This window comes from Histoplasma capsulatum, genomic scaffold, assembly GCF_000149585.1.
Source record: "Histoplasma capsulatum NAm1 scaffold_6 genomic scaffold, whole genome shotgun sequence".
Classification (NCBI taxonomy): Eukaryota; Fungi; Ascomycota; class Eurotiomycetes; order Onygenales; family Ajellomycetaceae; genus Histoplasma; species Histoplasma mississippiense.
This window is the reverse complement of record NW_001813977.1, coordinates 507,258-520,298: the sequence shown is the minus strand read 5'-3', so window position 1 is coordinate 520,298 and position 13,041 is coordinate 507,258. Positions and strand designations below refer to the sequence as shown.

Sequence of the window (13,041 nt, the reverse complement as noted above, 5' to 3'; positions counted from 1 at the left end):
AGGAGGTTGATCCCTAAGTCCGAGTATAGTAACAGAAAAGATTTGGAGCAACATCCTTCTTCAAATTACTCGAAACGAAAATGTCATAGGTTAGAGAATGTTCGTACTTGAATGTCCATGCTAAGTCCGGATCTGCTGGGCTCGTGGAGGCGGAGGCCAACGAAGGAAGAAGTATCAGAGTAACTTCCAGAAGCTCGAAGACGCTGGGTTCAATTCAAGGGAGATTCCAGTCGTCATTTTACACTCAATTGCATTTTGCTTTATTCGCCGCTGAGCTTCTTTCTATTAAAACAAGTGGGAACACCACACAAGGACGGTGATCGCGGATAGGACAACTGTGCCGGAGGATGGACACGCGTTGCAATACACTTGTGTGTGTGGGCGCCTGCGCTGAGGATAGTGAACGGGGTACCAGTTGGGATGACATGACTTCATCCGCGAAGCTCAGACTGAATAAGTTGAGTTGACGACTGGTCTCGAATATGGATGATATATGACGCTGTAGCCATCTAAAAGGGAGAATCCATGGAGATCAGGTGAACACAAGAGAAATACCAGGGCCAACAGTATTTCCATCTGGTATAAGTATAATCCAGAAGTTCATCGACATACAAAAAGAAGCCCAGGAATGCCGTCAGCGTTGCGAAGCTATCCTTCTACCCTTCTCAGGATGATGTGTGTGTTGATACAAAGGCGGAGGCGGCGTGGCTGGTGAAAGTAATTTCATTAACGTGATCACCCACCTAACGATCACTCCCACCTAACGATCGCGATTTCCCATACAAATTGACAAAATTATCCACCTCATATATCAATCATTTTTAAATATATTTGATATTTTATTGGTAATTTATAATCTACTATCAAATCTAACTATTATAAGAAAATGATGATATAAAAGATTATATTATTCATTGTGTATTACATATATAAAAGTTCTGAATATTTCTTCATAAATTTATATGAGATGTATTTGAATTACTAGCTATATTTTTTATATTTCTATGAGAAAAATGCAAGTTTCTGTCATATTTAAATAACTTTCTTAATATATAGTCTTTTTATATATAAATTGAAATTTAAATTAATTATATAATTTTTTAATAGCTGTTAGAATTTAATTGAAAAATATTGAATAGTTCTATTAATAACAATACAGTAATCTGAATACATCTCATATAATTTATATATGTAATTTATTAAGAAAATCAACTGCTAATACACTTTATAACTCAATACATAATGCAGATTTTTAATATCTAAAAATTGCATAATCTACTATGTAGATATACATACATAAATTACATATTATATATAAATTTGATAGGGTTATTGTTGAGATTTATGTATCTAAGCATTCTTGATTTAGTATGCAAAATAGCGATCGTTAGGTGGGTGATCACGTTACCAGTATTGCCAAGCCATTTATCAGCTCCAAAGCTCCAAGACAACTCCGAGACAACGACAACGACAACGGAAAGCAACTTGGACGTACACTCGATGGATTTCATATTCCCCCGATGAGATACATATATTCTCCCTTTTGGATTTAGACGGAGCCTTGACAAGATGGAGGCGTTCTCCGCCCCAGCTCCCACGAGTCCTCCGCTTTCGCCTTCGAGGAGGAGGTGCCGGGAAGTTGCTCGAAGATGTGAACGCCTATGCTGTAATATGTTCATATATTTCCCGTTGGCATTCGTGTACGGACTTACGACATGGTCTGTATATGTGGAAGCAAAGATAGGAATGCAACCAACAAAAAGCAGGTGGATTGGTACGTCGTGGAGTGCGCTTTATCTTGAATGCACCTAGCAAAACGCTTTTACCTGCGTGATGGGTTTAAATGCACTTCTCTGACACATAAACCAGGTCCTGCAACATCCGTTCTCGGAATAATCCTTTACATCCTTTTAAATTCTTCGTATACGATTGCTGTCTTCACAGATCCGGGTTCTCCGTTGACGGGGCCTCGGACGAATAGTCGCGGAAACCGACATATGTATAGCTCTCTTCCCACGACGGAAACATCCGGCTATACAAACCTGACGGTGAGCTCGGCTGGTGGTAAAAGATACTGCAAAAAGTGCATGTGCGTCAAACCTGATCGTACTCACCACTGTTCGTCATGCCAGCGCTGTGTTCTCAAGATGGATCACCATTGCCCTTGGCTAGCTACGTGCGTCGGGTTCCGTAACTACAAACCGTTTTTGCTGTTTTTGATATACACATGTTTATTTTGTTGGGTATGCTTTGCAGTTTCTGCAACCTGGGTTTGGACAGAGATATTGAATGATACTCGGTATATCGAATCATTCGGTCCTGTCGCCAATGTTCTCTTAGCCGTCATAGCTGGGATAATGGGCCTGGTTTTATCCGCATTCACAGGTTGGCATATCAACCTTGCAGCACGAGGTTCCACAACGATAGAATGTTTAGAAAAGACTAGATACCTCGCACCTATCCGCAAATCTTTTGATCGCCAGAGGCAGATAAGGGCGAGCCCTGTTAACGGGCAGATGGACCACCGCCTTAGCCACACGCTCCATAGCTATGGTCATCAATTCCTGGATGCACATGCCAACGCTATCCCTGGTGTGACTCGTGCGGAGGAAGGAGAAGAACGAAGTTCGCCCACCATTGCACCCCGTCAATTCCATCCCGAACATGTACCAACAACATATGCCCAACACCAACATTTATCCCCCGCACAACAATCCCTTTACCACTCCTATGATGAGTTGGAACATGCTCGTGAGAGAGCGCGATATGATGAATACTTAGATGAACAAGACGGAGAAAAGCTCCCTCACGCATTTGACCTCGGATGGCGCCGCAACTTCATACATCTCTTCGGTGAAAACCCCTTGCTCTGGTTCCTGCCCATATGCAACACCACAGGCGACGGCTGGCATTGGGAAGCAAGTTCCGAATGGCTTGAAACAAAGCAACGCATAGAGAACAGGAGAATGCAGCGGTGGAGCGGGCACCAGCCACTGGACCAACTGCATCCACCTACTGCCCCGCAACCCCCACGATCTGAAACATGGCAATCCTCTGGCGATACGTCAGCTGGAGGATACAGCGATGTCTCGCGGCGTCCAACCAATAACGGAGATTTTGACGATAGAGGTACTCATGTACAGCGTCCCGACACGGGGCTTTCGATGAAAACGCTGCGGCCCATGTCTCCCCGCCCTGACGCGGGGGAGGTGGTTTCAGAAGACGACAGCACACCCCCTAGCCAGCCGAGTGGGCGAACTAGGAGTGAAGGCCAGGATGAATGGCACAATTGGGAATAATGCATTGCTGGTTTATTATGTTTCATTTATATATTGATGCTTTTCCTTGAATGCTTGCTTGTAGCTATTTGTCGGGTGGGGAAGGATGGCGTTCTAGACTGATTTTTTTTTTTTTTTTTTTTTCAATGCGTCATGAATATTGCTGATTTGAGCAAGTTTTTATTTTCCTTATTCATTTTCATTGTGTATCTCTCGACTGACTATATCTTTGATCATGGATCACACTGTAACTATGCATACTATTAGGAGCCGCGGGTTTTTATCGTGACGGTTTCCTTACTGGAACTCAATTTTCCATCCCTCCTTTAACGGCCTAATCTAATCCCAGCAAGATATCCAGATAGCCGACGACGCTGTTCAGTTTAAAGGTAGATTTTGATACTAATAACGCTATAAAATTAGCTATACTGCATACAATATTTGTTTTGTACTGTACAAATATCACTCCATGGACAAATAATATATCAATCTTGCATATGAATAGTTAAAAATACACGGTGAGCCCTTCAGCTCTGCACAACCATCCACCACCACTCCTTCACCGCCCAGCCGGACACACCAGCAAGCCTCTCAACGACACCAGCTTCCTCCATCCACTCCAGAACCAAAGCTACTTCCCACTCAGCAATATGAGGCTGAAAAATACGGCTAATGCTCGCTGCGCTGAGGCCGGGGCGAGCAGCAAGATAGCCCACGACCGCCGCAATGACCAGATCCCAGAGCATCTTGACAAAGTTGCCATGGATATCGAACCAAAGGGGAATTTTGCAGAAAGGGGGAGGACTGGTGGAGGGCGGGAAGTCAGCCGGCATATCGCCCCTCGGCATGCTTTTGGGGAGCTGGACGGGGTTTCCATAAACGTAGCGTTCGGGGACAGGGAGAACTTCGACGTCGAAGCGAAGCTTGCCCTTGTCCATGAGGCGCGTCAGGTAGCCGCCATCCGTCAGCCCGTATTTATCCCTCGGCGGGTTTTTGGGCCATATGGTCACCCTCCCCTCAGCGAAGAGGTTGATAAGGACGAGGATATCCCCGTCTTCCGCGTCATAGTTGACAGCGCATTTCCCTTCCAGATGCAGTTGCGTGTCCAGGATGGTGGTTTTGAAAGTCGCCGCTCGTTTCAACTGCGTTGCTTCAATGGCGCGTTTGCGGCCAAATGCATGCACGAAATACTCTGTCACGTCGTAATTGCGCCCTGGAGTAATTCGACCCCTATTGCCCATGGAGATCACTCGTTCAGTGATGAGTGACTGTATCGCCTGCCCGATGAGCTCTTCGCCAAGGCATTCAAGAATGCGCCGCGCCTCTGCTGAGTTATACGACTCTTCTGGCGTGATCACATTCGCCCGTACCCAGGTTTTAGCTACGTTGAGGCGTTCAGTTCCGGGCCGTTGCCGTTCATGTCTCGTGCCAGTCCTGGAAACAGGAATTGCAAAGTTTGTACCAGCTAGCAAGGCTTGTTTTCGAGGAATCGTGGCTGGGGCGTTATGCTGATATAACTCGTCAAGCGTTTGAACCGGTTCGGGACGAACGTCAAAAAGGCTATCGAATTGCTGGTGGGTAGCTGGTAAGTTTGGAAGATTATCTGAACGGGGGGCCTCGAGTTTGTTGCTCGCCCAATTAACGATCCACTGCCAATCATACGAGGTAAGGTCGGCGTAATCGATACGTGGTACCTGGTCCTTCTCGTATGCTTCTGCATATTGGTCTTGAAAATCACTTTGCATTTTCGACATTTGAAGTCGATTTCTTGAAATGATCGCCTTTCCACGATCCGTGATAAGCTTAGGGTCGTGATCTGGGAAAGCTAACGTAACGAGCTGCCAGTCAATCATTTTACCCTCAAGTCCACCAGCCAAAGTTCGAACAACGACGATCGCAGCAGTGATCTTTTGTACAATGTCGCCAGAGAGGATATTGATGAGCTTGATTCTTCGAGCAGTCGGGGCTGCTGCTTTGGAAGTTCGTTTATCCGCTTTTGATTCTTGCATTTGCTCGAGTCGTCGGTTGACGGGTAAGTCGAGGCGCTTCTGACCACGAGATGCGACTTGACGACCAGATGGACGCGCTGATGGAGTTGCTCCGGCGGACGATGACGCGAGGATCCGAAGTGAATTCTGCGGAAGTGGTCTTGCTCGTCCCGTTGATACTTGTGAAGTTTCACTGGCATCGAATCGTACAGAGCCGTCCAGAGGAGCGCTTTGAAATGGGCCAGGTATCCCATGGTTAATGTATCTCCACCCGACTCTCTGCGAATCGAATAGCTCAGGGTGCCTAGATTCCCATCTGCCTACTGCATCAATTTCAGAGAATACCCTGCTAGAAACAGGATCGGTAAGATTTGACGATGGATGCTGCCGTTTCTTTGTCAGGGAAAGGATATCTCCAAGATTTCGTGGTAAACTCATGGTTGTCTGGGCCCATTGGGGCATCGTCGTTGTTTGGCTACGCCCTTGCATATCAGATAATATGGTTCCAAACGTGCCAGTTGGGGCATGGAACGATTGGGACGGACACAAAATGATTGTGTATGGTAACAGCCTTGGTATTGATGGGACGGGCTGCCGTATTCCCGTTTTCAGGCTTGGGTCTTGCATCGTTGTTAACCAGTTCAAAAAGGAATTTGCAGGAGACCGTCGCTTAGTACTTCGAAGCCGTTCTATGGGCCCCGATCTTGGTTTGTAAACACGGGTATGTCTCATTTCAGGAGGTCGGGCCTTCACCGGCACTTGATGTAATGTCACGGTGACTTCTTCTTTTATCTCCGGGAGTTTTCTTGCGGGCAGTTGTGTGATTTTGTGCGACTTCCTTATTGATGGATCAATATCAGGGCCGGGTGGAAAGTATTGCTGGGGGTCGGCTTCTAACATTGCCCTCAGCAAATCCATAACTATTGGATCAGTTGCAGGGATATCTGGTTTCGCAATGATGGACTTGGTGACCATTAGCCCTTTGCTGTTCCTCCCGCTGAAGGTTAGCTGGCGGAGCGTCCCACTCTCAGTCATATATTTCACCGCATTTCGAAGTGTTCGAAAGTCGGGCCTTTCGGTTTGTTTGGTCTTTAGCCAAGCAGTAGTGAAAGGGTACCACAACTCAGTGCCGTATGGATACACTCCGTCGGCGCTCTCGACCACATCCATGACAATCTTCCTTCGAAGAAACGCAATGGATCCTCCTTGAATATCTAGCTTCTTAGCTTTCGTTTTAGCATTTGTGAGTGATATGGTTTCAGAAACTTGAGAGGAAATGTCTGTGGCTTGTATTGTTCTATTTTCCGTATCCTCGATTTCCATCCTGGACTGGGAGACTTCCGTACATGTATTGTTTGGTCCGGGTACATGCTCCGAAGGAGTAGCACTGGAGGATTGGGGTCGGTGCGATCGTAAAGTTTCTGAGGGTGTTTCACCATTACTCCCACTCGGCATATGTTCAACCACTTCAGGCGATTTTGATTTCTCGTAACCCACATTGATATCGCCAACTTTCTGTGTTCGCTCACGCCTAGCTGTTACGGGAGTCGCATGTTGCCCTGTGGTTTGTGGACCTTGCACCGGCTTGTCAGCTTGTGGAATAAGCCTAATTAGCTCTGCTGGACCAGTTCTGACGTCCCTTCTAGGAGACTTGTCGATTTCTTTCCCTGGAAGATCTTTTCTGGGCACTTGGCGACTTTGTTGCAACTGAGTATTCCTTCTTTTGGAGGGGGATTCGCCAGTCTGAGCGGGTATCGATGTTTCTTCATCACCGCCCATGTCAGTATATTTCCTTTTATTGGATTGCGGTGGATTGTCGAGATGGTCATTGGTCCCCGCGTCAACACCAGGAGGAAGGGTTTCTTGGACATCGGCATCCTCACCCGGTTGCAATCGATCAGTGAGTCGAGATGAGGGTGTCGCCGTGGACTGAGAAAGTTTCGTTCTCGGGTAAGTGGTGATACGGATCGATTCTCAATCCCCTCCCCTTTCTTTACAGTTCCAAAAATAGGTTCCAAATCCCTTGTAGCTTCATTTGGGGGATTTTCAGTATCTTGCTGATTAGTAAACCACTCAATTTCCTTCAGTTTCTCCGATTTGATGACAGCAATACGACTTCGACCCGGGCGACCCCGGGCTTTTCCGACTGGCCGTCGCTTGCCTGGAGGAGTGAAAAAGATACCAGGTCCAGGACGTTCGAGTATGAGGATGCTGTATTCGGTCCACGTCTCGTCGAATCCCTGGGCTTCCAACTTCTCCTTCTCCGTCATTCCAGCATAAGGATCGACATATTCCTTCAATTTTCGCTGGCGTTTGGATGGTCCTCCAGTTTCTCCTTCATCCAGAACATCGACCACGACATCTACTGATCGACCAAAACCTGCTTCAATTGCTCTCCGTTTCCGCCCTCGAGAAATGGAAGCCTGCGGTGCGTCCTCTTCAGCACTTGATGAACCAGCATCTGGACCGAAGTGACTAGAGCCTCTTTTGGGCTTTCCGCCCAACATCCTGCCTCGGAAAATTATGGCTTCTGGATAATTAGTATAAAATCTATCTCATACATATCAAAGTAACCAATCACGTACCGCAAGTGCCGTCATCACGTTTTTGTACGACAGGATCGTACATTGTGAGGGTGTAATCGGATGGTTTCGCAGCCTCAAGACACTCTTTAAGTGTTGCATTGCCATCATTCAGCAGGTTCGATGGTTTCATATCCACAGGGAAACCATGTTCATCTACTTGGAATGTCGCATCAACGGGAGGAATTTTAACACTAAATTTTCCCTCCGTTGAAAGTTTCACCGCTTCCCACGAAACCTGGCCGTCGTCCACCAGTGATCTGAAATTGCTCAAGGAATAATGGATATACATCGAAATTGTACCCCGAAGTCCTACATCTCGAACCAGAGCGAGGTGTCTAAGGTAAATCGGTTGAGAAACCTGCCAAATCTCAACAAGCCGACTCACTGTATACTCGATTGGCCGCCTGTAAAACGGGCCCATACATGCGACGTTGATATCCTTGAATAATTATATCAGTTTGGGCGGTCAAATGGATAGAAAAAATCGGTTAAAGCAGTCTTTTCATCCCACTTACATGGTTAGTACTTCCTTCTTGACCACTCTTGTGTACGATGTCAAATATTAAATTTGGCAAAATCTGATCCGGTGTCCATCTAGGTACAACCCGTCCCATCTGCTCTAAATATTCAACTTCAGGTGTGCTGGCAACGTTTCCCTTCACCTCGGATAGTCCATCGACCGTATCTTGCTGGCCTTGGTCCTGGTCCATCTCAGCAGCATCCATGTCCTCCTGCTCCAGGTATGATATCAGAGTGCGACTGTCTTCAAGGAAAAGCCGAAGGTCGTTTTCGGTGAGTTCCCGGATTAGCATGACAGATTGATGTCGAGTTTTCATCCTATCAGAGTATTGAGATACTGCTCTGACACGACGGACACAACCTATTCTTTCCAACTTTCGAATGGCCCTTCCTAAAATCCTGGCGCGCCAGCGATCCTCCATTCCAAGTTTTGCTTTCAAGTCATATCGTGTAATGACTTTGAATTCTTTAAGGCATTGAAAAAGCTTCTCGAGGAGAACAGGGAAATCAACCACATTGGTTAGCTCACCCGGTTGGGAACCTGCATTCTCCCCAGACAGCCCATCACATTGCTCAGCTGGTTTTGAACGGACAAATTGACGGAGCGTGCATAAACTTGTACGAGAAGACTTATACTGAACAGCTTTTTTCTCGATATATCCTTTCTGGCTTAAAGAATCAGTTCGCTTGGGAATGGAGCGCTTGTCTTGGCCGCTCAGTTTAGGTAGTTCTGGCTGCATAATCCCTTGCCACTTTCGGGAAGCAATGACAGATAGAAGAGCGAACTCTAGGGGAGGGACCCTAGAATGGTCGAGCTCGTGCCCAGCGATAGCAAGCCACATTCGCTCTTCTGAAACATAGACGCGAAGTTTCCCGTCTGAGGTTGGCTGTATCTGCGTCCCTGCAGCAACAAGGCCGCCATTTTCTGGTGGTAGGGCATTTTGAGAATTGGGATATGGCTCCTCTGCAGTGGTTTCGGCACACCGGCTTTCCACCTCATCCAGAGTAAGGTTATTGCCTTCCCTGTTCTTGCCAACAGAAACCTCCGGGTGCCTGGTCAGCCAAACCCATGCTTTCTGCTTGAACTTACGGTCAATATTTGGAATGCGGCTTGTAGTCCCAGCAAGTGGAGGAGGGCGATCACTTGGGTGGATAGATGGATCATAGAAATCATCAATAAAAGCAAGCACATCCGCAGGAGAAGCACCTATATTGAGATATTAGCTCAGGATAGGTCTACCATGCGCCCAATGCATCTAAGCATGTGAGAGAGATACTTTCATCTCAGGAACCATCAACGACATAGTTTATGAGTAAAACTCATCTGTGCAAAACAAGTGAAATTTCGTTGAAATACAAATTCATGCTGCCTGTATACATTTCTGCCATGGTGAAAAGGGGGTGGAAAAGACGATACGCACCTCGTTCACCACAGAGCGATATCTCTGCAAGCAAAAATTCAATAAGGTCTCTTAAGCTCCGAGCCATCATTACGCTGTGCCCGTTCTAGGGGGATATTTTTGACATCTCTGTGCATTTGCCGACGGCGGGATTCGAACTTGCGGCGTTGAAGACGACGTGGTTGGACTCATTTCCATTCTCGAGGCGTGTGGATTATGTAATGGGCCTGCTCCAGCCATCCACGTGATGTGGGTGGGCTTCCAAGCTTCAAAACTTGGAACTGGAGAATTCGAAAGTTTGAAGCGCAAAGACAGACCAAGTCCAGGAGTTTAAACAGACCCGTATTCGGTCGCTCCATTTTGTGATGTGGTCCGGGATATTCTGGCTGGAAAGTATCTTGCTCCGGGCAATCCCGTAAGAAGGCCACTAGCCATGATCCCCAGCCCGTATCGATGAGGAAGCGCAGCGCCGCGCCTTTTCTACCAAATCCAGGACTTTATTGCCATACTAACTCCTCTGTTTTGGATCTGCCATCGTAAAATACTCGTACTAATGAATGATGACTCAGTCTGCCGGTAACCCCGGAAGCGAATTTCCCCCAGGTTCAATCTGTCTGCAATCATCACTGTTACTCAGGCCGGCGGCGATATCAGCGCCTTGCAGTGGCGATGATGTCATCCCCGCGTTGAGATTTCTGTTGCCTCTGCTGACGGAGCATATCTCCAGCCTCTAAAATATCTAGTGGATATGGCATTTCAGGCCCTTGCATAGATATATATACGATATACGGCAATTCGCTTGCAGGCTGTTTTAACGTCCCTGAACTTTGCTCAACGCTATTCCTTTCCTTTCCTTTCCTTTACTGCCTTCAAGGTGTTCTTGACAGGCGTTATTGACGTATCCACCCGTTATGGACCACGGGCAGTTGAAAAGTGCACGCATAACTTCCCATTAATGGACAAACCCACAGTTCGACCAACTCCAGGCCCGCCGAATCTTCCCTACTCCTTGTGGGATCGCAAATGGGCCATAACATTTTTCTGGACTCTGTTTGTCATTGACACTCTTGCCCAGCCGTTAATACTGTACTTCACTTTGTGGTATCTTACCGACCTGTCTCACAATTTAGGTATTCAAAAAAATTTTCCCTTTCTCGGTCAGAAGAAGCCTGGGGTATCTGAAAACCTGTCTAACGATGCTTTCATTTCAACCTATCAGTTTTTACGATTAGCACGGCTGCGTTGGGCGGAGTTGCTGTCGCTGAATATTTCTACAGATTTTACACTCTGTATAGGAAGGGATCGGTCGTAAGGCCACTTAATGCCCGGCGATCATGGGTAGGTGGTATGGATATCACCCTTGCGCTTCATGAAACTAACGTGGTATACGTCTTCAGCTGGACTTCTTCCAGATCAACTTCACCATAGTATGGCTGATCCTGGCTGTTGAGCTTATTATGTATGTTATCATCCCTTCTCTTGAATGCAATGGCATTTGTCAGTTAGTTAGCTAACCCGCGGCCATCAGCGGAACTGTGCAAGAGGAGCCATTTAGTAAGAATTGCCTCCATATCGTTCTACCTATGAAATCCGACAACTCCATCTAACACATGACTTTAACTTCTTAGTTCGTCTCCTAGCAATGCCCTTGCCCACAGTTATGTTCTACTTCGGAATAGTGCATTTGACGCTCGACATCCTCCGCGCTCAAGGATACCAAGCGCCATTCCGCATATCTTCCACGCCCAAAGGCTCCGTAATGCCGACCGCGTTATACGTTTTGATAGAAGATATTGTTGCGGTAGATGGCGCGGGAGGACAGAAATACCGACGAGCGCTGCGGAACAGATATCTAGCAAGCCCCTATTTTCGACAGATGCTCTTCGAGATGAATTGCTTCTGGGGAGGCGGATCGATTATCTTTGCCACAGTTACGACCATATTAATATTTACAACACCAAGAGATGTTGCCTATGTGGTTAGTTCAATTTGCAGCCTGCCGATTACCGAAAACAACTCGTTGAGTACAACAAGGTAGCTGACGAATAGTTCTTTCTCTCCTGTCCGCTTATAAGCTGGGATGGAGTCTCCCACTCCTTTGGGCTGGAGTATGGACCCTGATTACGATTCCCTGGGTACAGGGAGATCTGCGGAAGGAAAAGGCCGCCTGGGCAGAAAACGTCACTCTAGATACAGAACCATACACCGACAACATCCTGGGTCCGAAGCCCAAAACCCGCCTCCTCTCCACATCTGGCCGTCTATTTTCCATGCGCCCTTTTCAAAAGCCCGGCTCGAACAACACGGATGAGCCAGCGAATCTGTCTACCACGAGAGAAGAAGTTTGACTACATGAATTTTCAGCGCTTTTGCTATCTGCTGTGCATAATTATATATATATATATATATATATATATGGAAATTTCATTTCTTAGAAATACGAATGCTGTATTTATAAAATATCCACTACACTAAACGCCAAGCCAAATATGTTTTTCAATCTCATCATTTCCCTTTTTGTGCTGTAGCAAGTTTCTGCTTGATTTTCACTAACTTGGGCCTGCGGAATTACATGCATGTTGATCGAGGTTTTGCTCTCACGTACGGAGTAGATGAATGGCAATTCCACTTACCTTTTTGCCTGCAGCGTCCCCAAGTTTTTATGGCTTATGATTCAGATATCCACATGAACAACTTGCATAACTACTACTAATCTGTAACAATTTATTTTTTTATTATTTTTTTAATTTTTTTAATTTTTTATTTTTTTCCCCTAATCCGCACACCTCGAGAATGTTAAGGACGGGAAAATTCGAGCATCACAACAAAATTTTTTAGCTCAAACAAATCGACCCCTTGTTTGGGTAAATTCTATCATCCATAGAGTGACTGGGAAATTTAGTCCGTTGGCCAAAGGGAGAAATGAAAATAGTATAAAATAATCTAATCATTATGTAAATTCAAAGATGGCTATGTATATATTCAGTTCAACGGAGGAGCAGAGCAGTAAGACAAAACATGAAAAGAAGCGAGCAAAAGGGGTAAAGAGTAATGTCCCCAAGTCCATATACAAAACAACCGACATGATATGCTTATTATGGTGGCCACCACAGGTTCGAGGTGCGGGAAACCAACGCAAAAATGAAGAGGGCAATGGATTATTTTTTCAGAAACGCATGGAAAAAGCATTCGCTGGGGTTCGCTTGGCACATGGTCTCGTCACTTCTAAAATATTCCTTCTCCGCAAGTTTCTTCCGTAGACCTCTATATG

The 13,041-nt window shown here is 46.2% G+C and overlaps 3 protein-coding genes across 3 annotated transcripts; 2 read left to right on the top strand and 1 right to left on the bottom strand.

Moving 5' to 3' along the window:
• Positions 1–2,516: 2,516 nt before the first annotated feature.
• Positions 2,517–3,299, top strand: HCAG_06484 (conserved hypothetical protein; the record flags this gene model as incomplete). Its single annotated transcript, XM_001538829.1, has 1 exon — positions 2,517–3,299. One exon carries the CDS (start codon positions 2,517–2,519, stop codon positions 3,297–3,299), a length of 783 nt encoding a protein of 260 aa, XP_001538879.1.
• Positions 3,300–3,805: 506 nt separating this feature from the next.
• On the bottom strand, positions 3,806–9,861 carry HCAG_06483 (predicted protein; the record flags this gene model as incomplete). The annotated part of the gene is made up of 5 exons (XM_001538828.1): positions 3,806–7,195; positions 7,264–7,778; positions 7,852–8,290; positions 8,367–9,577; positions 9,792–9,861. The coding sequence occupies 5 exons, from the start codon at positions 9,859–9,861 to the stop codon at positions 3,806–3,808; spliced, it is 5,625 nt and encodes a 1,874-aa protein (XP_001538878.1).
• An 864-nt stretch (positions 9,862–10,725) lies between these two features.
• Positions 10,726–12,118, top strand: HCAG_06482 (conserved hypothetical protein; the record flags this gene model as incomplete). The annotated part of the gene is made up of 6 exons (XM_001538827.1): positions 10,726–10,820; positions 11,003–11,108; positions 11,168–11,229; positions 11,299–11,324; positions 11,399–11,748; positions 11,846–12,118. 6 exons carry the CDS (start codon positions 10,726–10,728, stop codon positions 12,116–12,118), a joined length of 912 nt encoding a protein of 303 aa, XP_001538877.1.
• Positions 12,119–13,041: the final 923 nt, after the last annotated feature.